At 58.0% G+C, this 20,914-nt stretch overlaps 3 protein-coding genes across 6 annotated transcripts in view; 1 reads left to right on the forward strand and 2 right to left on the reverse strand.

The window, feature by feature from the left end:
• Nucleotides 1-646: 646 nt before the first annotated feature.
• On the reverse strand, nucleotides 647-10,687 carry fam124a (family with sequence similarity 124 member A). 2 transcript variants are annotated; one of them, XM_086147558.1, is made up of 5 exons: nucleotides 10,271-10,687; nucleotides 10,113-10,146; nucleotides 9,028-9,059; nucleotides 4,688-5,466; nucleotides 647-1,897 (listed from the first exon to the last, which is right to left on the reverse strand). In XM_086147558.1, the coding sequence occupies exons 1-5, from the start codon at nucleotides 10,302-10,304 to the stop codon at nucleotides 1,346-1,348; spliced, it is 1,431 nt and encodes a 476-aa protein (XP_086003684.1). In that variant the 5' UTR covers nucleotides 10,305-10,687; the 3' UTR covers nucleotides 647-1,345. The 2 variants fall into 2 exon arrangements, with proteins under 2 accessions (XP_086003684.1, XP_086003685.1); XM_086147559.1 differs by lacking the exon at nucleotides 10,113-10,146.
• Nucleotides 10,688-11,019: 332 nt separating this feature from the next.
• tsn (translin) lies at nucleotides 11,020-13,514 on the forward strand. 2 transcript variants are annotated; one of them, XR_015106240.1, is made up of 7 exons: nucleotides 11,020-11,245; nucleotides 11,667-11,760; nucleotides 11,833-11,929; nucleotides 12,108-12,223; nucleotides 12,298-12,377; nucleotides 12,628-13,162; nucleotides 13,265-13,514. XR_015106240.1 is itself a non-coding variant. In XM_086147560.1 (6 exons), the coding sequence occupies exons 1-6, from the start codon at nucleotides 11,180-11,182 to the stop codon at nucleotides 12,862-12,864; spliced, it is 690 nt and encodes a 229-aa protein (XP_086003686.1). In that variant the 5' UTR covers nucleotides 11,020-11,179; the 3' UTR covers nucleotides 12,865-13,514. The 2 variants fall into 2 exon arrangements, 1 of the variants encoding a protein (XP_086003686.1); XM_086147560.1 differs by having other exon boundaries at nucleotides 12,628-13,514.
• The window catches only part of arhgef49 (Rho guanine nucleotide exchange factor 49), a 15,379-nt gene continuing 7,689 nt past the window's right edge, over nucleotides 13,225-20,914 (reverse strand). For both annotated transcript variants that reach the window (XM_086147556.1, XM_086147557.1), the window contains exons 2-8: nucleotides 20,815-20,900; nucleotides 19,122-20,282; nucleotides 18,408-18,615; nucleotides 16,844-17,042; nucleotides 16,048-16,637; nucleotides 14,870-15,015; nucleotides 13,225-14,779 (exon numbers count right to left, since the gene is read on the reverse strand). In XM_086147556.1, the coding sequence (XP_086003682.1) occupies nucleotides 13,978-14,779; nucleotides 14,870-15,015; nucleotides 16,048-16,637; nucleotides 16,844-17,042; nucleotides 18,408-18,615; nucleotides 19,122-20,197 (3,021 nt within the window). In that variant the 5' untranslated portion in view covers nucleotides 20,198-20,282; nucleotides 20,815-20,900 and the 3' untranslated portion in view covers nucleotides 13,225-13,977. The remainder of the gene's footprint in view (nucleotides 14,780-14,869; nucleotides 15,016-16,047; nucleotides 16,638-16,843; nucleotides 17,043-18,407; nucleotides 18,616-19,121; nucleotides 20,283-20,814; nucleotides 20,901-20,914) is intronic.

Here is a 20,914-nt window from a genome sequence, read left to right on the forward strand (position 1 = left end):
TTCACTCTGAAGTCTGAAGGACGTCCCTGGCAGGACGTCACCTTCGGGTTCCACCTGAAGAACATCCTTTCCTTCCTTTACAGTGGACCTCAGCTGTGGTCCTGAACGTTCTCTTCGGTCTCAGGTGTTTCTTCTAAGTGGTCTCATGGAGTCCGTTTGCGTGGACAACACCAGGACTAGGCCTGGACGGGACGGGCGGACTGGGGTTCCCAACCCTGTCTGGACCAGGTGGTCTCATGTCGCCCTCTGGTGGCCAGGAGTGCTCCTCAGAAACATCATCATCCGTTCTTCTTTATGTCTCGGTCTTCTGTGTCGAGATGTTTGAAGATCTTTTAAAGGTCACTGCTGCGCGATGATAACGTCATGATGGGATCCCAAACACCGGGTGGAAGTTCATGCTATCATCCAGACCAGGAGGCAGAGCTGCACCAGAGGGGCTGTGAAGAACCCAGTGCTGCATCCTGGGTCACCTAGTCCTGACCTCCTGGAGCTCTGCTCAGCAGGAAGATCATGGAGCCGTGGTCACAACACTCACCTGGTTCCCTTTCAATCAATGTTCAGCACTCGATGACATGTTCACACACACACACACACACACACACACACACACACACACACAGAGTCTCTTTCAGAGAACAACAGGTGCTGCAGAAGAAACTTTAGGGCTTTAATGTCATCACTTCAGCTGTCAGAGGTAAGTGGTGGAGATGTGACTGGAGGTCCCTGAAGGTCACATGGGGGGGATTACAAAGTACTGTGAGTACTGAGAGTACAGAGTATTTGAAGTACTGAGAGTACAGAGTATTCAAATGGGAAGCAGGGATCCAGCAAGTACTGCAAATATTTAAGGTTTTGTCTTATCAACTTGGAGTAGTTTGAAAGTAACGTGTGTGTGTGTGTGTGTGTGTGTGTGTGTGTGTGTGTGTGTGTGTGTGTGTGTGTGTGTGTGTGTGTGTAGGTGAAATTATTAAAGTACATGAAAAGTACTGCACTCAACAAACACATGTACAGTCTGTGCTCCTGCCAGCAGAGGGTGGAGTGGAGGCTCCTCCAGATCATCTGTCATCACCAGCAGGGGTCACTGGAGCCTCAGATCCTCCTCCAGGAGCCACACTTCTTCATGGACTTGTCTTCTCAGGGGAGGGGGGACCTCTCCCAGGAGGCCCCCTCCTCTATGGGCCTCCCTCCACCAGGGGCCTGCCTCCTCCAGGAGGCCCCCTCTCCCAGGGGGTTCCTCCTCCAGGAGGCCCCTGGACTCCTCCCCCCCCTCGCTTCCTTCTTGTAAACAGATCAATGCCCTTCAGGTGTGACGGCCCTCCGAAGGAGGAACCTTCAGGGCCGCTGATCAGATGTAGAACTCCTCCTCCTCTTCCTCGTCCTCCCCTTCGTCCTCCTCGTCGTCCTCCTCCAGGGCCGCCTCCAGGCTGCCGCTAATCACCGAGACGTCGCTGAGGGACGGCGCCGCGCTGGAGTTGATACTGGGGGGTCGCGACCCCGGCGAGGCGGAGGTCGTGCGTGGGCGGAAGACCTCCGGAGGAGCGGAGGGCGGGCGGGCGTAGGCCGACACCACGGTGAGGTCGGCGGCGCCCCCCGGAGGCACCGTCCTCCCCGTGTCCACGTCCGTCTCCTCGGCGTGGAGCCGGCAGGGGGCCCCCGAGGAGGGGCCCCTCAGGGAGAAGAGCGAGGCGGACCGCCGGCCCCTCCACGGGGCCCGGGGCCGCTCCGCCGGGGCCTCCCGCTCCTCCCAGGCGGGGGGCAGCGAGCACAGGGACGTCTGCCGCTGCACCCGGGGCCGCGAGCGCCGGCTGCGCTGGGGGGCGGAGCTACGGGCGAAGGGGGGCGGAGCCTGGCCCGAGGACGAGGGTCCGGCCCGGATTCCCGAGCGGGAGCTCTGGACCTGAGGAGGAGAAAGCAGAAGGTTCTGTAAGGCAGGAAAGACCTTGACTCTAAATGAGTCCAGACCCTGGAGGGGCCCGTCACAACATCTGGCTCCCATTAAGGACCTCCAGAAAGCCGGCTCCTGGCTCCGCTCCACGCAAACCACACCATAAATAAGGGTCTTCATTCTCCAGAACCCGGGCCGGTTCTGCTCCCCCCCCCGGGACAACATCCGGACCCGGGGCCGAGGTTTGGGTCCCGACGCTCGTCGCCGGCTCCTCCTCCTCCTCCTCCTCCGTCTGAGCGCTGATGTCTTCTCCAGGTGGCCGCGGGCAGAAGATCACTTTCCGATCGCCCCGAGTCCAGCGCATTTCCACATGTTCTCCTGCAGGCCGCCGGGGCGGAGCGCCGGCCTGGACTCTCCTCCACGCCGGTCAGAACATCAGGAGGACGTCCAGCCTCCTCAGGAGCTCCCCATGGTTCATGGTTTCATGGGACCTCGAGGCCTCGGGACCTCCTCGGGACCTTCTCGGGACCTCCTCGGCGGGGCTTTGCACTGGTTCCTTCAAACTGACTGTCATCAGATGTTTCTCCCGGGCCTTTGGACCACCTCTTCTTGACCAGACACCCGTCGATGGATGGATCAGAACGTCCGTGTTCTCCACGCCAGCCTCCAGCCTGGTCCTGGTCGGCTCTCCGAAGGTCGCAGCTCCCAGTCAATAGGCAGGAGAACATGTAGGAACGTGAGAAGGCTGCTGGTTGGAGCACTTTGAAGGCAAGCGGTGGACCTGAGGAGCAGCTCGAGCTTCACTCGTGGAGAAGGTGCTTTCCCAGGATGGGCTGCTTCATCCACGTCACGCTCCAGGAGCAGAGGTTCTCCAGGAGTCCTGACAGCCCCGTGTTCTCCAGCTGTTCTCGTGCCTGACGGCTCCTCCACGCTGACATTTGGACAGGAAGTCTGTCTGTGCCGTTCCACGTTCCTGCGGGAGGGCGGGAACACCAGGCGGGCGGAGATGTTACACCACCGTTGAAGCTCCAGAGGAGTATGTGGAGCGTGTCGACCATCTTGTCCTCAGAATGCTCCTGCAAGGGCCTTGATGTCTCCGCGGTTCCTGCTCTCTTGGCTCCGGCCGTCTTGCAGAGGGAGTGGTCAGGATCTCCTGAAGCTGCAGGCGTGGTCCTCAAACACAACACGGCTTTATTTGGAAGGATCTCCATTCTGAGAAGAAAGGAGGTTCCCTCAGCCCAGAACCCTGGGGAACATCTGAGACCTGACACTCTGAACTCTGAGCTCCATGTGCTCCAGCTCCATGTTTTTAACACCGAGAACAGACTGGAAGGATCCACACACACACACACACACACACACACACACACACACACACACACACACACACACACACACACACACAACTTGATTTATATGCTTGGTGTGGAGGAAAGTGATGAAGCTTGTTATGAGGAGACTCCAGAAGGTTTTATGACCTGACTGTAGTGTGTGTGTGTGTGTATGTGTGTGTGTGTGTGTGTGTGTGTGTGTGTGTGTGTGTGTTCCTCTCCTAGAATCTCTCCTCCTCCGTCCAACTCTTTTTGTTTTTCCTCTCCCTTTCTCCCTCCTCTGTATTTATCCCTCCATCTATTTCTGTCTCTGACCCAGACCAGTGGAAACACCAAGTATCTCACACTCCTGTCATTCTGAGGCCGTGACACTGTGTGTGTGTGTGTGTGTGTGTGTGTGTGTGTGTGTGTGTGTGTGTGTGTGTGTGTGTGTGTGTGTGTGTGTGTGTGTGTGTGTGTGTGTGTGTGTGTTGGGGGGGTCCTTGTGACCCTGCTGAAGGTCTGCTGCAGGAAGTGTGAGATGAAGTAAACAGTATTAAAGCTGTAGCCATTGTCCTCTGTTAGCCTAGCATGCTAGCAACGTGAAGCTTCAGAAGAAGGGTGTTGAGAGTCTCCTGTGATTGGTCTAATCCCCAGACTCCGCCCCCTGAAGAGGCCGCGGGTCAACTGCTCCGGGGTGTTGCTTCCTAACCGGGCCGTCGACGTGGCGACGATGGGTCCTGGTGATCCGAGGATAATCCACTCATCCGGGCAGACGGGAGCCTCCGGTGGGCGCAGGGCTCCCAGCGAAGGTGGTTTCATGTGGACCAGCCGTGTGGAGCAGGAGGTTCCTGCCCCCCCGACCCGCCGGCCGCCCCGTGACTCTGGGCCAGGTGGCGCTGAGCCGCCGGGCATGTGGCCCTTTGTCATGGCAGATTAGCTTATTGTTTCAATCCCAGTAATGGACCTGCTGCTTAATCCGCTCCAACCCCAGACCGCCTGGGCAGCAGGTTCTCTGAAACAGATACCTGCTAGCCTGGACCTCTGTGTGTGTGTGTGTGTGTGTGTGTGTGTGTGTGTGTGTGTGTGTGTGCGCGCGTTCCACTGCACAAGCCTGCACACTTGTGTAATTGCTAGGGACAAGTTCCTGGAGGCTCTGAGGTCTCAGTGAGATCTGGTCCTTGGAGGTGTACCTCTGTACCTCCTCTGAACCTCCTCTGAACCTCCACTCCTGCGCCCCCTTTGAGGAGTCTAATGCTCCACAAACAGGCTGAAGAGAAGTTGTAAACTACAATGTAGGTTTGAACTTTGTAAAGTTTGAGCCAAGGACATGTAAGGGACCTGACCATCATCAACCTTCAGCTGACCTTCTCCTGGCCCACCAAGCATACATGTCAGAATGTTCTCCTTCGTCTTTGGTGCCGTTCATTGAGGTGTTTGGACCGGAACGATGAAACCAGAGCTACATTTGGGACGGGGAACGGAGGCTCACCTGCAGGAGGATCTTGTTTCCGTCATAGTCCTCGGTCCTCCAGCGGACGTCGCTGATTGGACAGCAGGGGTGGGGCAGCAGAGGCACCAGGGCGCCCACGTCTCGGACCCGCACCTCCATCACGGCCGACTCCAGCGCCAGGGGGTTCCGGCCCGGCGGCAGCCTCTTGAAGGACAGCTGGATCTCCACGTCGGCGTTGGAGTACACCACGAAGAAGCAGAAGTCCTCCTTCTTCTGCGAGACCCTCCTCTGCAGCAGCAGCCTGTACAGCCGCACCGTGTCCGGGTAGTTGTCATGGCGACAGTAGAGGGTGAAGCGCAGGATCTCCTTCCCGTAGTGGACCCGCCTGACGGCCCACAGCGGCGTCCCCGGCGCCAGCGTGAAGAAGTCCTGTCCGCAGGGCGCCGGCGCCGGCGGGCGGCGCCCGTCGGTGACCTCCTCGGTGTGGTGGTAGCGCCAGGGCGGGTGCCTCAGGGCGCGATGCAGCGCCGCCGTCTGCTCCTCGCCGCCGCCCGGCTCCAGCAGGAACAGGATGACCGCCAGCGCCGGCTGGCACGCCGCCGCCGGCCCGCCGCCGCCGCCGTGGTGGCGCTTGGCCCGCGGGCGGCGGAGAGCACGGGCGCGCTCAGATACCCTGAAGAGGCGCAGCTCCGGGTGGAGCCATCGCAGGACGCCGTCCGCCGCGCGCTGCAGGACCTGGGCCTGGCCGGGGTCCGAGATCAGGTGCACGCTCACCAGGAACGGGTCCTGGAGCTCCACCATGGACACCTCACCTCCACCTGCGAAGGGAGGACGTCAAGCTCAGGAGCACAACCAGAAGAACCAGTAGGAACACCTTGTTTCTCGCAATGTTTCCAAAGCTCTGATGAGGTTCTCCAGTCTCAGTCCTGGTGTTTCAAACCTCCTTCCTCTTTTTACACTCTTTTTACAATCATTCCTACATAATCCATGCCTTCTGTGCCCATACTGTCCTCCTCATGTTGCTCCTCATGTTCCTCCTCATGTTCCTCCTCATGTTCCTCCTCATGTTCCTCCTCATGTTGCTCCTCATGTTCCTCCTCATGTTCCTCCCCCTGAGGGAGGGGCTCCTCCACAGGGCCTCATTAGTGCCATTAGGAGGTCATTACTGAGGCCTGGAGGAATGTGTGTGTGTGTGTGTGTGTGTGTGTGTGTGTGTGTGTGTGTGTGTGTGTGTGTGTGTGTGTGTGTGTGTGTGTGGCCCCCAGCTGAACCCCAGGTCTCAAAGTGCCCCCCCACAGGTAGACTCCTGCACACCATGGAGGTTCCTGGAGGTCTGTCTGGGTGCTCTGGAACCTGTGGTTCTGTGAACAAGGTGGAACGGGTTCCTTCTTCTCTAGAACTGGTTTGTCAGAACATGTCCATCTGCACTGAACCTTCAGTCCTCTGGTCCAACAACCAGGTCCACCACCCCCCCCAGCAGGATCTACAGGGACGGGATGAAGCTCCAGATGTCACCGTACGAGGAGCTGATCTGATTGGCTCCCGTCCCTCCTGTTCTGAGCCAGAGATGAACTGTCACCATGGTAACAGATCATCAGACTGTGACCTGGGTCATCAGGGTCCTTCTGAGGAGGCCCAGACCTGGACCAGGTCATGGTGGACCTTCTGAACCTGACCCGGTGTCTTCAGGTGGCAAATGAAACTCCTCGGGTTTCGGGTCAAACCCAAGACAGCAGGAGGCAGGTGACACACACACACACACACACACACACACACACACACACACACACACACACACACTAATCTGATCTCATTAGCTGCCCTGGAGCTCCATGGAGACACAAACACTGACGATCTTAAAGGTTTACTGTCAGACACACACTATCTGATCTTCATCAGCCTCCATACTCCCCCAGTGTGTGTGTGTGTGTGTGTGTGTTGGAGCCCCAGGTTCCATCAGCATCCATGTGGAGTGAAGGAGGTGAGACCTTCCTGGTCCCTCGTCCTCCATCTGAGCTTCAGCTGCAGAAGGTCAGACACCTTCAGAGCAGCTTCCATCCAACAGCCAATCAGAACACACACAAGCTATGGTGTGATCCTGGAGGACACATCTGTCCTTCCAGAAGGTTCTGGACTCAACCACCAGCTCTGAGAACAAGTTCATCCACAAAGAGTTAAACCCAGCACAGCTCACCAACACACACACACACACACACACACACACACACACACACACACACACACACACACTAAATGCATGTCTTCTCTAATTCTCATGGACATTTAGTGTGTCTGCATGTTTTCAGCGCGCGCGCACACACACACACACACACACACACACACACGAGATGACGTCTACACCCTACCCTCCACCGCATGCAAACACACACACGCACACACACGTATACATTCATATACACACCACCCACCACAGTGGCCTCTGCACATATGAGAGTGATTAGTGGTGAGAACACAACTATGGCCTTGTGTGTGTGTGTGTGTGTGTGTGTGTGTGTGTGTGTGTGTGTGTGTGTGTGTGTGTGTGTGTGCGTGCGCGCGCTTGCATGCATGCATATTTGTGTCCATGTGTGTGTGAGTCTTTGTGTGCATGTGCTTGCATGCATATTTGTGTGCGTGTGTGTGTGTGTGTGTGTGTGTAGCAGGAAGCCCCTTCTGTCTGCTGCATGGAGTCCACCAGGCCTCATGAGAGTTTGTTCTGGTCCTGAATCTCCATGTGAAGATCTGAGCAGGTTGTGGAACCGTTCCATATCTCCCTTCCAGGAGCTTCTGACAAACATCTGCCTCCACCCAACCCTCTCCTCTCACTCCGTCCACCTTCTCCCCATCCATAACGTTCCTCTCAGGTCTTCCTCCAGACCTCCTGCCTGGCACCTCCAGCCTCCACCATCTACCTAGATCTTGACCTGCCTCTTCTGTCCATGTCCTCCTCATCTCTGTGGCTGCAGACATTAGGAGGAGAGGTCCTGTGACCTTCTGGAGACCCACCACCACACACACACACACACACACACACACACACACACACACACACATACACAGGCTGCCCACTGCTTTTTTAGATGCTACTTGGTGGTGGAGCAGTAGTCTGATAATGACAGACACAGAAGAACCTCCTCCAAGATGTTCCTCACAGGTGCAGCTAGAGGACCCTGAAGAGCATGCCCACCTGAGCAGGTGTGTCAGTACGTCTGTGGTGCACCCAGGAGGTTCTGGTGGATCCCAGACCTTCGGGACCCGATGGGGCGCCGCTTCAAAACCCCAAGAGCCGACCGCACCCGGTCACCATGGTGACAGCAGGAGAAGATGGAGGCCGGAGGTCGGGAAGGGGTTCAACTCCTAATAGCATTACTACTCATATTACACCAGTGTTACTACCACTACTACTATTACTACCGCTACCATTACTACAACCTGTTACGGCGTACATGTTTCAAGTACCCAGTATTACACCTGAAGTACCCAGTGATACTCCTGAAGTACCCAGTGTTACACCTGAAGTACCCAGTATTACTCCAGAGTACCCAGTGTTACACCTGAAGTACCCAGTATTACTCCAGAGTACCCAGTGATACTCCTGAAGTACCCAGTGTTACTCCAGAGTACCTGTTACTCCAGAGTACCCAGTGTTACTCCAGAGTACCCAGAGTTACTCCAGAGTTACTCCAGAGTACCCAGTGTTACTCCAGAGTACCCAGAGTTACTCCAGAGTACCCAGTATTACTCCAGAGTACCCAGTATTACTCCAGAGTACCCAGAGTTACTCCAGAGTACCCAGAGTTACTCCAGAGTACCCAGAGTTTCTCCTGAAGTACCCAGTGTTACTCCAGAGTACCCAGAGTTACTCCAGAGTACCCAGTGTTTCTCCTGAAGTACCCAGTATTACTCCAGAGTACCCAGTGTTACTCCAGAGTACCCAGTGTTACTCCAGAGTACCCAGAGTTACTCCAGAGTACCCAGAGTTACTCCAGAGTACCCAGTATTACTCCAGAGTACCCAGAGTTACTCCAGAGTACCCAGTATTACTCCAGAGTACCCAGTGTTACTCCAGAGTACCCAGAGTTACTCCAGAGTACCCAGTATTACTCCAGAGTACCCAGAGTTACTCCAGAGTACCCAGTGACCGCCTGATATGTTTTGCAGACCAGGTTTAACTGACCAGAGGCATCAACCTGGAGCTCAACCTCCACCTTCACGTCCACCCTGAGATGCTGTGAACCTCCATCTTTCTAAACAACTGATCTCCCCCAGACAGCTCAGCCTCTGAAGACCTTGGGGTACATTAAACCCTGTGTGTGTGTGTGTGTGTGTGTGTGTGTGTGTGTGTGTGTGTGTGTGTGTGTGTGTGTGTGTGTACTTACTGCTGGCCGAGGACAGGGGGCTGTAGTCAGACCTGCAGGAGGAACAGATCACGCTGTGAGCAAGGTTGTTTCTGACGCTGTCATGACAACAGCCAAAGCTTTAAGTTCTACCAGGGGACTGGAGGACCTTCTAACACACACACACACACACACACACATACACACTACTGGGATTGAAGACAGTACACAGGGTCTGGTCGTCTTCTCCATGTTCCTCTGGTGCTTCTGTCCTTGTCTTCAGGTTTCAGGTGCACCAGGTCTTCTCATGCTGGACCAACCATGAGGTCTCGATCCGACCGTGAGGAGCTCCATGACGCGTCCCTGGAGGACCCGGTGAAGGTCCACAGAAGGTCACCCATCCTCCAGTGACGTGTTGGAAGGAAAGTTGTGGGACGAGGCGTCGGCTGTCCGACCTCCTGCTTCCAGGCCGTGGTGTTTGCAGGTGGACGGCCCGGATCTGCACGTCCCTCTGAAGGTCAGGACGTGGCGTCATGTGACTGAAGGACACGTCTCACGAGCACAGGACGCAGGTCTCCTCAGGTCTTGTGACCAGGTGCCTCCTCCATGTGACCCTGATGGATTGGATCCATGAAGCAGGAGAACCTCCTGGAATCATGTGGAACCGAGGCGGCGAGGATGAGAGCGTCCTCCACCGTACGAGATGTTAGATGTTAATGGCCTCTTCATGCCAGAGGTCCCGTGGAGGTCTGGGTGTCTTCACCACTTGCCTTCAGGATTAATCCAGAACCAAAGTTCTCTGGATCAGCATCTGCTCCGAGGAGGAGCCACACGTGGACGCTCGTCCTCCTGAGCTCCAGGAGCCTCCAGGAGCCTCCAGGAGCCCACCGTCTGAGATCCTGACGTTCTCCAGAAGTCCTGTAGAACACCTTCAGCCACTGAGGACCACCTGAGGTTTGGACCTCAGCGGACAGGAGGGCTGGACCTGAAGACCTGGGAGGTCCACCTGGACCAGAGAGCTTCTGGTCCTGCAGGGAGGGAAGGGGGGCTACATGGCTACACAGAGGGGTCACGTCCTATAACACACACACACACACACACACACACACACACACACACGGACGTACCGCAGGAGAGCCCGCTCCACGCGTGGATCGCAAGCTGCAGACAGAGTGTAACAGTTAACCCCTCCCTGCCCCGCCGCTCCCCCACGCACCCCCACCCGCCTCAGGTGACCCCGCGCCCGTGGAGTGGAATCCCCGCCCCGGTCACGGCGCAGACTCACCCTCCGGTTTCCGCTCCGGAGTCCACGCCATCATCCTCCGCCGTGGGCTTCCTCTCCATGTCCCCTGCGGGCCGGGACTCGCACCGCACCGCCGCGAGGTCCGGACGCTCGGCGGCTGCGTGGGCTGCGTGGGCTGCGGAGCAACAGGCTGGCGGGAGGAGGCCGCTTCAAGGACCGTGGGAAATCCGAGCTCCACCGCGCCAGCGACCAGGTTAAGGCACGTTTCTGTTCACCCGTGATCGTGTCTTGAGATGACGTTCGTTATCGATGTTTGTCGTGACGTAGAAATATCTATAGCTCCGCCCCAAGGGGAGGATTGTGTTATCCTTCGCTCTTGTTTTCAATCTAATCGATAAGATGCTGAAAAAGGCGTAGTTTTCTTTTTTCCGAGCCGCAAGTGAAGGCGGCATCGGACTGGCGCGCTGCTCTGGCTCCCCCTAGAGGACGGTAGCGGTATTGCATCTCCTGCCAGCTCGCCGTCAATCATCCGTCCATGACGTCAGTGTGTCAGGAGCACCGGGGGGGAGGGGTTCCGGTCCCCCCGCCTGGAAATGATCTCGAAGCTTCTGTAGAACCTCATGGTTCCACGGATTCTTGTTCAAACGTCCATTCTGACGCGCGGGCTTCGAATGCGACCTAATTCTGGCACTAAGCGAGTGGAGTGAAAGGTGGACTCGGAAAGCGCCACCCCTTTTAACAAACGTCTTTGGTTCGGTCCGGTGTGACGTCGTGCCTGATGCGCCAGTCCTTACTACGTCATCATTACGCGCCGCACGCAGAGCTCGAGACGCCGTGAGCACGTTGTTGTTGTTGTTGTTCTTGTTCTTCTTGTTCTTCTTCTTGTTTCTCCGCGCCGGTGCGTGTGGCCGCCGGAGCTCCGACCGGACCGGACCGGACCGGACCGCCGGCATGTCGGTGACCGAGATGTTCAGCCTGATCCAGGGGTTCCTCAGCGCGGACCAAGACGTCCGAGAGGTGACGGCCCCCGAGCTACGGCTAAAGCTAGCAGCCGCACCGGCACCGGGGTCGGTACCGGGACCGGGACCGGGAAACACAAGCAGCTTCGAGTAACGGACGATCGCTGATCCAGCGATTGTTCGATTTAGTTCCCAAACATGATCCGTCTTATTATTATCAATAATTCATAGTCACAGGTGTGTTCAGGCGACTAACACGGTCACCGGTTACCAGTACCCGACTTTTGGACCGCTGAGTCAGAACGTGCTCAGAGGTCACCAGGTTATATGTAGGTGACCAGTGTTTGTGTTCGGTCGGTCACAGATTACCAGGTAACTAAGGTTTGGACCGGTTGGTCAGAACCTGTTCAGAGGTTACCAGATAACAAGCAGGTCAGGAAGCTCCAGGACGTGCGTGCTGAAGGTCCTGTGCGTTGCAGGAGATCCGTAAGGTGGTCCAGGTCCTGGAGCAGACGGCCAGGGAGATCCTGACCGTCCTGCAGAGCGTCCACCAGCCCACCGGCTTCAGAGACAGTGAGTCCTCCTCCGTCTCCTCCGTGTCCTCCTGCTTCCACCCGCTGACCCTCAGCCCTTCTTCTCCCTCAGTTCCCAGCAGATGTTCCAGAGCCAGAGAGCTTTTCTGCACCGTCAGGACGCAGATCACCCTGCTGAAGGCCAAGTTCCCTGTGGAGCAGTACTACAGGTGACACACACACACACACACACACACACACACACACACACACACACACACTCGGAAACAGCAGACTGTATACACATATGTAAAGAGTACATGCATTTACCCATGTCACTCTCACACACACACTGACCCCCACTGTGTGTGTGTGTGTGTGTGTGTGTGTGTGTGTGTGTGCGTGCAGGTTCCATGAGCACTGGAGGTTTGTGCTGCAGCGCCTGGTGTTCCTGGCGGCCTTCGTGGTCTACCTGGAGAGTGAAGCCCTGGTGACCCGGGAGGAGGTGGCCCAAATCCTAGACAGTAGGTGTAAATCCCCCCGATCCCCGTCAGGCCGTGACCCCTGACCCCTGACCCCTGACCCCCCTCTCCTCCAGTCCAGGTGGAGCGGGAGCGAGGCTTCCACCTGGACGTGGAGGACTACCTGGCCGGGGTCCTGATCATGGCCAGCGAGCTGGTGAGTCCACACCTCCTCCAGGAGGACCTTCAGTCCTTCAGGGAGGAGCCTCGGGCAGCGCTCGTTGCCCCGGTAACCAGGGGAGGGGGGGGGGGGGCGAGGGCGTCCTCAACCTGAGCTTAGATGATTTGCGGAGGATGCCGGAGGTTCTGGAGGTGGAGTCCGGTTCAGACCGGCCTCCGAGGGCCTCGGGTGCAGGTTCTCGTCGGGTCGGTGCTGAGCTGCTTCTTCTTCTTGTGATCTCCACCAGTCGCGGCTGGCGGTGAACAGCGTGACGGCGGGGGACTACACCAGGCCGCTGCGCATCTCCAACTTCATCAACGAGCTGGACTCGGGCTTCCGCCTGCTCAACCTGAAGAACGACCCGCTGAGGAAACGCTACGACGGCCTCAAGTACGACGTGAAGAAGATCGAGGAGGTGGTCTACGACCTGTCCATCCGCGGCCTGGCCAAGGAGCCCGAGGGGGGCGGGGCGCCCCAACTCTGACCCCGACAGGCGGACCTTCACGGAGGTTCTGGCCTCCAAGCCGGAGGGCGGAGCCTTCGGCGGGTTCTTCTGGGCGGGACCTTCTGGGCGGGACCTCCTCCTTCCCCGTGTCCGTGTTTACTCCTAGCTTAGCATCTTCGTTCTTGTCAGGTCACGCGACCTCCTGGTCCGGCTTCCGCTTCTCCTCCCCGCCGCAGACCTGCTGGACCTTCAGGTCTGGACCTCCTGCTCCCTGGACCGGACCTTGTTTCCAGGCGGAGGAGGGCGGAGGCAGCTGCGTTCCTCACCCGCATGAGATGTTTGTCTCCTTCTTCTTCTTGTTCTCCCGGTCGCTCCGAAGACACAAACACAAAGAGCCGCGTTGTTTCGGTCTTTTAATAGAATTCACACTATGTTACAGGGACGGTGGAGGAGGTGGAGGAGGTGGAGAAGGTGGAGGTCCTGCCCTCAGACACAGTGATTTGCACCCCGGAGAAGAAGCCACCTCCCGTGAGCGCGGCTCCGCCGGCCAGAACCCCGGCGGGTGTCGGGCGGCGGAGGTGTAGGACGGGGGGGTGTGTGTGTGTGGGTGTAATAACAGTGTAATAACGGTGTAATAACACAATTAAGGGTAATAAAGTGCATTAAGCAAAATAAAGCCTTAAATCAAACGTCTTCCTCGGCGCCGTCGTTCCTCCGGGGGCCACCGGGGGGCGCTCTAGCCCGGACCTCGGATGCTACCGTTTCGAGGGGGCTTTAGCCACGAGGAGCGAGGCGTCGTCTCCCGGCCCGGAGGTCAGAGGTCACGAGGAGCCGCGAGAGCCGCTAACAGAGGGCGAGAGGACGGCGGCGTTCCCGCGAGCGACGTCAGATGTCGGGAGGTGGACGGAGCGGGCGGATTATTGCTGTTTGGCGGCGATGACCGCGGCGCCCGCGACAGGAAAAACCAGGCTCCCGAAGGCGCCGCCGCCACCCGGGGACCCCGAATCACGCGGTCGGAGGCCGGGGACGACCTTCGGAGGAGCCGTCTTCGCCGAGGCCGGCGGGGAGCCTGCGGTCTTCTGGCTGTCCAGGTTTCTGCTCGTCCAGGAGTGTAATAACAGTAAGGACGGTGTGGCGGCGGCGCCCGGCGCCTCAGGAGCGTCCCTGCGCGGTGCCGATCATGATGTTGGGCAGGGCGTTGCGCCTCTTCCTCCAGGAGCCCAGGTCGCGGGCGTAGGTCTTCAGCTGGTGGAACCAGTGGTGGGTTCGGGGCTTGTCGGCGGCGCGGAGCACGAAGGCCTCGCGCCGGATGTCCAGGACCTCGAAGGTGTCCTCGCACTCGGGCTCCATGGACACCACGCAGTTCCCCAGGCGGATGGGTTCCCTCAGCACGGCGAACTTGCCGCCGCTCTTGTCCTTGATGAGGACCAGCGCGCCGTCCTGGACGGCGGCGTCCCCGGGCTCCGCCCCCTGGCCCTCCCCCGCCCTCCGAGTCCTCACCATCAGCAGGCTCTGGACGTTCTGGAACTTGAGGGCCCTGCTGCCCTTCTTCACCCACTGGCCGTCGCCGGGCTGCGCCAGCTGCAGCGGACCCTCCAGCACGAAGCGCGTGTGCTGGCGCTCCCAGCCCGCCGCCTTCACCGACGCCTCCCGCATCTCCATGTTGATGACGTCGCGGTTCTTGCGGCTGTCGCGGCGGAAGGAGCGCAGCGACCAGGCGGCGCCGTTGCCCTCCTGCCGGGTCTTCATGTTGATGTGCTCCAGGTGCGACTCCACGCGGCTCTTGGCTTCGCGCAGCCGTCCGAACTCGGGGTGGCACTCGGGCGTCACCTTGATGATGCGGCTGAGGAGCAGCGGGTACTTGGTGACGCGCTGCAGCGGCGCCATCAGGAAGGAGCGCAGGTTCATGCGCCGCAGCGCCGTGTTGTCGTTCTGGGACGCGTCCAGGAAGATCCTGCGGACCAGACGGACCGGACGGACGAGGCGGCGTCACGGCGACGGGCAAAGAGCTCCGGGAGCAGAAGGTCCGGGACCGGCGACCCACCTGAGAAGCTCCTTCTCCTTCTCCAGCGCGTTGAGCATGTTGACCGAGGTGGACTGCTGCAGGCAGTACGTCTGGAAGGCCGGCAGCATGTTGACGAACTCCAGGAAGATCTCCCCGATGGACACGGTCAGAAGGTCCTCGTCACCCTGCGGGCAGAAGGTCAGAACGTCCTCGCGGTTCCTCCGGACCCTCGGAGGAACCCGCCGGCGGGATCCGACTCCCGCTTCGTTTTCATTAAATTTAGGGCTTCTCATCTCATTATTATGAATAATAATTTATTCTTGACATCTTTATTTTATTATTTTAACATGTTTTTTTTTTTTTTTTGTGAAAGACTTCAATTGATTTCATTTTAATGTTTTTTACTTTATCTATGTTCTTCTTTCCTTCTTATGCTCTCTTCTTTACATTTTTATTTTATTTCTCCTTTAACTCTTTATTGAATCAATTCAAACTGATTTACTTTATTTTTATTCATTCATTTTATTGTGCTTGATTTACCTTGTTTCGATTCTATTTTTTTATTCATTAAATCTGATGTTACTTTTCTTCATTTATTTTATGAACTTACTTTATTTCATTATAATTTATTTTATTGTCTGAATTTATTTCATTGTAATGTGTTTACGACTTCATTTACTCAATCATATTTTATTTTATCGGATTCTATTTTTCTTGATTTTATCTTTTTATGTTATTGAATGACTTTATTTGATTGAACTCCATTTAATTTTATGTCATTTATTATCGCTGTATTTTATTTATATTGCTTATGATTATCATTCTTAGTTCATTTTGTTCATTAAATCCTTTACTTGACTTTAATTTATTTTTACTCATTTCATCTACTTTTATGTCATGTATTTATTTTGTCTTATTCATTTATTTATTTAGGTTCTACCTTTATGATGAAACTTTTATTACTTTCAATTTATTTCCCGTGCAGCTCCCCTCTGAGCTGAATGCTGATTGGTCGTCCGAGGTGTCGATCAAAGCCTCTCAGGCAGCTGCAGGTGCGTCAATGCTAAGCTAAGCTAAGCTAAGTCGCAAGCCAACCTGAGCAGTTCCGGTAACAGTTTATAGTATCGTAGAAAGTACTGCAGTTGTAGTACTGTGGTACGACTGCAGGGGTGTGTGTGTGTGTGTGTGTGTGTGTGTGTGTGTGTGTGTGTGAGTACCTGGTCCAGAGCAGAGTCGATGCTGTCCTGCAGGTGTTGTGTGAAGCGGTCGTTGACGCTGATGAGCTCCTGGACGTTTCCGAAGACGGTGGCGAGCTGCTCGGCGCTGAGCAGGCCGGCGCTCCTCATTGGCTGGTAGAACTCCTCCCTGATGATGCGCAGATCTTCTCCGTAGCTGGACTCGGTGGTCAGGAACTCCAGGACGGCCTCCTTGCGCTCCAGGCGTAGCTTGGCGCAGCGGGCGCACACCGCCTCGCCGTGCGGCCGCTCGCCGGCGGCGCCGCAGTGCGCGCAGGGCCGGCGCTGGTCCCAGGCCCGGCGGGCCGAGCGTGCGGAGCGAGGCCTCCTCCAGGTGGAGGCCAGGCCCGGCCCGATGCCGCTGTCGGCGCGCTCCACCTCCGAGCCGCCGCCGCCGCCGCCGCGCCGCTGCTCGCCGTCCTCGTCGTCGCCGAGGCCGACCACCCCGCTGTCGGCGCTCAGGCTGCTGACGGTGCTCCAGCGGTGCTGCTCCGCACGACACACACACACACACTCCTCCGCACGGCCCGCCTCACACACCGGCTCCGAACGACCGCGCAGCACCGCGGGGGCTACACACACACACACACACACACACACACACACACACACACACACACACACACACACACAGAGTCGTCATTTCAGATTCTCCTGACCTTCTAATGTCAACCTTGACCTTCGACCCCTCAGTGTGTGTGTGTGTGTGTGTGTGTGTCAGCTGGATGTCGTCATGGTGACGGCGTGCGCCCGGGTCCGCATCCCGCCGGAGACTCACCGCTGTCTCGCTCCCGTCGGTATCCATGGAGACGGGCGGCGGCGGCGATCTTCATCTCCAGCTGTTTGCGTCTGGCGGCGTCGGCCGGCATGGGGTCGCTGTGATGCGGGCGGAGGCGGCACTCGCGCTGCGCCCGCACGGCCTCAGGGGGCTCGTAGGCGGCGTCGGAGCTGGAGCGCCGGCAGCCCAGGACGGCGAGCTGGCGGGGGGCGAACATACATGTTGCTATGGCGACCGACAACAAGGAGAGGGGAGCCGAGGCCGGCGCGCGGCGCTCGGCGACGTCATCGAGCCGCTCCGCTATGATGTCATCATGACATCTCTGGGAGCGACGGGACGGGCGTCGTTGCCATGACGACGATGTCAGACCGTCGCAACGGACGCTAACCCGTGTGTGTGTGTGTGTGTGTGTGTGTGTGTGTGTGTCACAGGCGTGCTCCTGCAGTGTGTTGACAGAGATGGGCTTGGACGTGTCATGGTCGTCATGGTAACAGGCCTCGGTCACCGTGGCCTCCCGCCAGCAGGGGGCAGCACCTGCGTCAGTGTGAAGCTTCTTCCTGTCAACTTCGACCCTCAGCCGTTGCCACGGCGACCATCCAGGAAGAATCACAACCGTTTGACTCGTGTCCGTCAGAGGGGGGGGGCACCTGACCCTGGTCAGCTGATGCAGGAGCCCGAACCCAGCAGCCAATCAGAGCAACAATCACATAGCGGCAGCCAATCGGTGTCCAGCTGGAGATGTTGTGTTGTCCTGTCATTCAGCCTCCTGAGGACCTCCTGAAGACCCTGACAACCATCTGACAACCATCTGACAACCATCTAAAGAACATCTAACAACCATCTGACAACCATCTAAAGACCATCTAAGGACCATCTAAGGACCATCTGATGACCATCTAACAACCATCTGACAACCATCTGACGATGATCTAAGGACCATCTAAGGACCATCTAAGGACCATCTAACAACCATCTAACAACCATCTGACGATGATCTAAGGACCATCTAAGGACCATCTAAGGACCATCTAACAACCATCTAACAACCATCTAACAACCATCTGACAACCATCTGACGATGATCTAAGGACCATCTAAGGACCATCTAAGGACCATCTAACAACCATCTAACAACCATCTAACAACCATCTAAGGACCATCTAACGACCATCTGATGACCATCTAACAACCATGTGACATCCTTGTGAGGACCCTATGAGGACCTCCTGGCCACTGGACAGACATGATGTTCCTCACCTCCAGGTGGATCAGCCCCCCCCCTCAGAAGGTGTCAGCAGTGGTCCGGTGCGGCGGTGCCGTGCGAGGAGTCGGTCTCCATGGCGGCGGCGGCGGCGGCGGCGGCGGCGCTAATCCTGCTCCTCCTGCATCTTCACCCTGCATCTCCATGCTGCTCCCCCTCAGCAAACATCTCCGCGGCGCAGTGTGTGTGTGTGTGTGTGTGTGTGTGTGTGTCTGTCGCAGTCCCCTTGCGCGTCCCCGCCATCCCAGAATACTAATGCAGCTGCGTGTTGCCGAGCAGCGGGAAGAGAAAAACAATCCTTACGCATTCCGCCGCTGCTCCTTCTTCTCCACCTCCTTCTCCTGCTCCGACCGCCGCCGTCTCCTCGCCGGCCTCGCTTGTCAGTGTTGCCATGGCAACGCGGGGGAGCCGCCAGTCGTCCGAGGGGGCGGCGGCGGCGGCGGCGGCGGCGTGCGGGTCGCGGTCAGCTGACAGCCTGACGGCGGCCTCGCAGGAGATCTCTGCACTGCAGCTGCAGGGGGGGGAGGAGGTTAGCATCCTGGCTGCCATGCTGCCTCCTGCTCCTCCATCACCTCCACCCTCAGGGCCACACACACACACACACACACACACACACACACACACACACACACACACACACACACACACACACACACACACACACACACACGCCCCGCCCTCACCAGCTGCAGTCGTCACGTGCAAGAAATGAATGGACGGCCCAGGCGGCCAATCAGCATCTGCCTGGGCGCTAGGCCCCGCCCCCTGCGCTGGGACGGTGCACAGGGAGGAAGTGCTGCTGTGATTGGTCGGTTCGGCTCACATACACACACACACACACACACACACACACACACACAGGCGATGTGGAGTGACAGCCTGATGATGCAATGAATGCAGTTTGTGGGCGGAGCCAAACACCTGGGGGGAGGACCAATCAGAACGCTGGTCTACATGGGGAGAAGGTGAAGGTCTGGAGGGAGTGACACACACACACACACACACACACACACACACCTTTTCTTGATGAGGTCCAGGGCCGACCCCAGGAGGCCGTCCTTCATCTGGTAGATCTTCTGGCCGTACTTGTGGAGGTCCGGCCCGTCCAGCAGCAGCGCCGGGCAGCAGCTGGACGGACGTTCTCCGTTCTCCCGAGGAGGAACCGGTCCAGAAGGTTCCAGGCTGCTCCTCCGCCGTCTGCAGCGCCGCTCCACCTCCACCTCCACCTCCACCTCCAGGCCAGGAGAGGTCTTCTCCTGGGGCTTCAGGGGGGAGCGAGGACTCGGGCCGGTGCAGATCGGGGAGGAGGTGGAGCCGGAGGAGGTCCCACCTGGACCCCCAAGAATGTCGTCCTCAGGGTCTCCTCCCTCCAGACCTCCATCTTCTGGTCGGAGCTCCATCCATGATGCAGGACTGACCAGGTTCTCCGGGTTGCGCCTCATCTTCTTGAACTCCTCAAAGGTGGGGATGTGGAGGCGCCCCCCCCCCGGGGGGTCAGCGGTGCAGAAGGTTCTGGCCCCCTCAGAGGAGGAGGTCCTGGTCCCGTCATAGGAGGAGGTTCTGGTCCCCACAGAGGAGGAGGTCCCGTGGAGATCCAGGTCTGGGCTGCTGTTCTGCCGGCGCAGCCTGAGGCGCCTCAGGACCTCCTGCTTGATCTCCAGCGGGCAGGAGACCCTGGCGGGGCTCGGGGGTCCGGCGTCCAGACTCGGGGTCCCCCTGATGTCCAGACTCGGGGTCACCGTGGCGTCCAGACTCGGGGTCACCGTGGCGTCCAGACTCGGGGTCCCCCTGATGTCCAGACTCGGGGTCACCCTGGGCCGCAGCGGCAGCAGCTTCTGCTCGGTGGACGACCTGGAGCTCTGGAGGCGGAGCTTCTCCCTTAAGCCCCGCCTCCCGTCCCGCTCCTCGCCCCCCCCGGCCGGCAGCAGCCCCTGGGAGAAGAAGCGCAGGTCCTTCCTGGTCCCGGTCCTTCCTTGGGGGGCCCGCGGGCCGAGGTCCGGGGTCTCCGGGTCGAGAAGGTGTCGGTAGGACCAGCTCAGGTTCTCCATGCTCCTGTAAGGCCTCCGGGCCTCGGGTCGGGGGAAGGAGGCCATCTCCGGGTCCGAGAGGCGGAGGAGGCCTCACTTCCCCCGGCGGGACCCGCCGCCGCCATCTTGGCCGCCCGCCGACTCCCGCGGCCTGACGGAGCAGAGAAGACACCTGAGAAGACCTCCTGATGGAGGAGAAGAACCACAGACCCAGCCAACACCTCCACCGCCGGACCAACCAACGTGCAACCTGCGAGAACCAGGGCTGAGAGCAGAGACCTCCATCTCCACCCTGCTCTCAGGGGAGGTTCTACCGTGATGGTCTCAGGTGGTTTGCGGGTGCCCTCAACCCCAGATCATCACCCAGGTCTTCTGGTCCTGACCTCCATCCGCTAACGACCCCAGCTCAACCCTGGCGTGTGATTGGTCGGAGCCGCGGCCAATTACAGCGCCGGAGCCGCAGAGAGGCCTTCAAGGAAACACAAGAACTTCCAGATGATAAAGATGGAGAAGCACCTGGACAGCTGATCCACATGGTGTCAGGTTGAGTCTTAGAACATGATCACGTCTGCACGACCCGGAAGGTCATGGTGTGTGTGTGTGTGTGTGTGTGTGTGTGTGTGTGTGTGTGTGTCACCCAACCTCCCGCCTCATGTTGCAGGATGTAGATCTTCTGAACTCACCCCATTTGATGTGCACACTGAAGATGCTGCTGTCCTGGACGCTGTGGCTGAAGCTCCTCAGACCAGCAGAAGACACGTGTCTCCAGCTGGAGGTGGAGAA

This window comes from Fistularia commersonii, chromosome 6 (assembly GCF_037954325.1).
Source record: "Fistularia commersonii isolate RoL2024-O1a breed Wild chromosome 6, RoL_Fcom_v1.0, whole genome shotgun sequence".
In the NCBI taxonomy this organism is placed as follows: Eukaryota; Metazoa; Chordata; class Actinopteri; order Syngnathiformes; family Fistulariidae; genus Fistularia; species Fistularia commersonii.

Coding starts and splice junctions, on each gene's coding strand:
- fam124a (XM_086147558.1), bottom strand. CDS start 10,304: ATGATGGCGTGGACTCCGGAGCGGAAACCGGAGG. Junction 10,147..10,270: donor TCCGGAGCGGAAACCGGAGG/GTGAGTCTGCGC, acceptor CTCTGTCTGCAG/CTTGCGATCCACGCGTGGAG. Junction 1,898..4,687: donor GAAACAAGATCCTCCTGCAG/GTGAGCCTCCGT, acceptor TCTCCTCCTCAG/GTCCAGAGCTCCCGCTCGGG.
- tsn (XM_086147560.1), top strand. CDS start 11,180: ATGTCGGTGACCGAGATGTTCAGCCTGATCCAGGGGTTCCTCAGCGCG. Junction 11,246..11,666: donor CGGACCAAGACGTCCGAGAG/GTGACGGCCCCC, acceptor TGTGCGTTGCAG/GAGATCCGTAAGGTGGTCCA. Junction 12,378..12,627: donor TGATCATGGCCAGCGAGCTG/GTGAGTCCACAC, acceptor GATCTCCACCAG/TCGCGGCTGGCGGTGAACAG.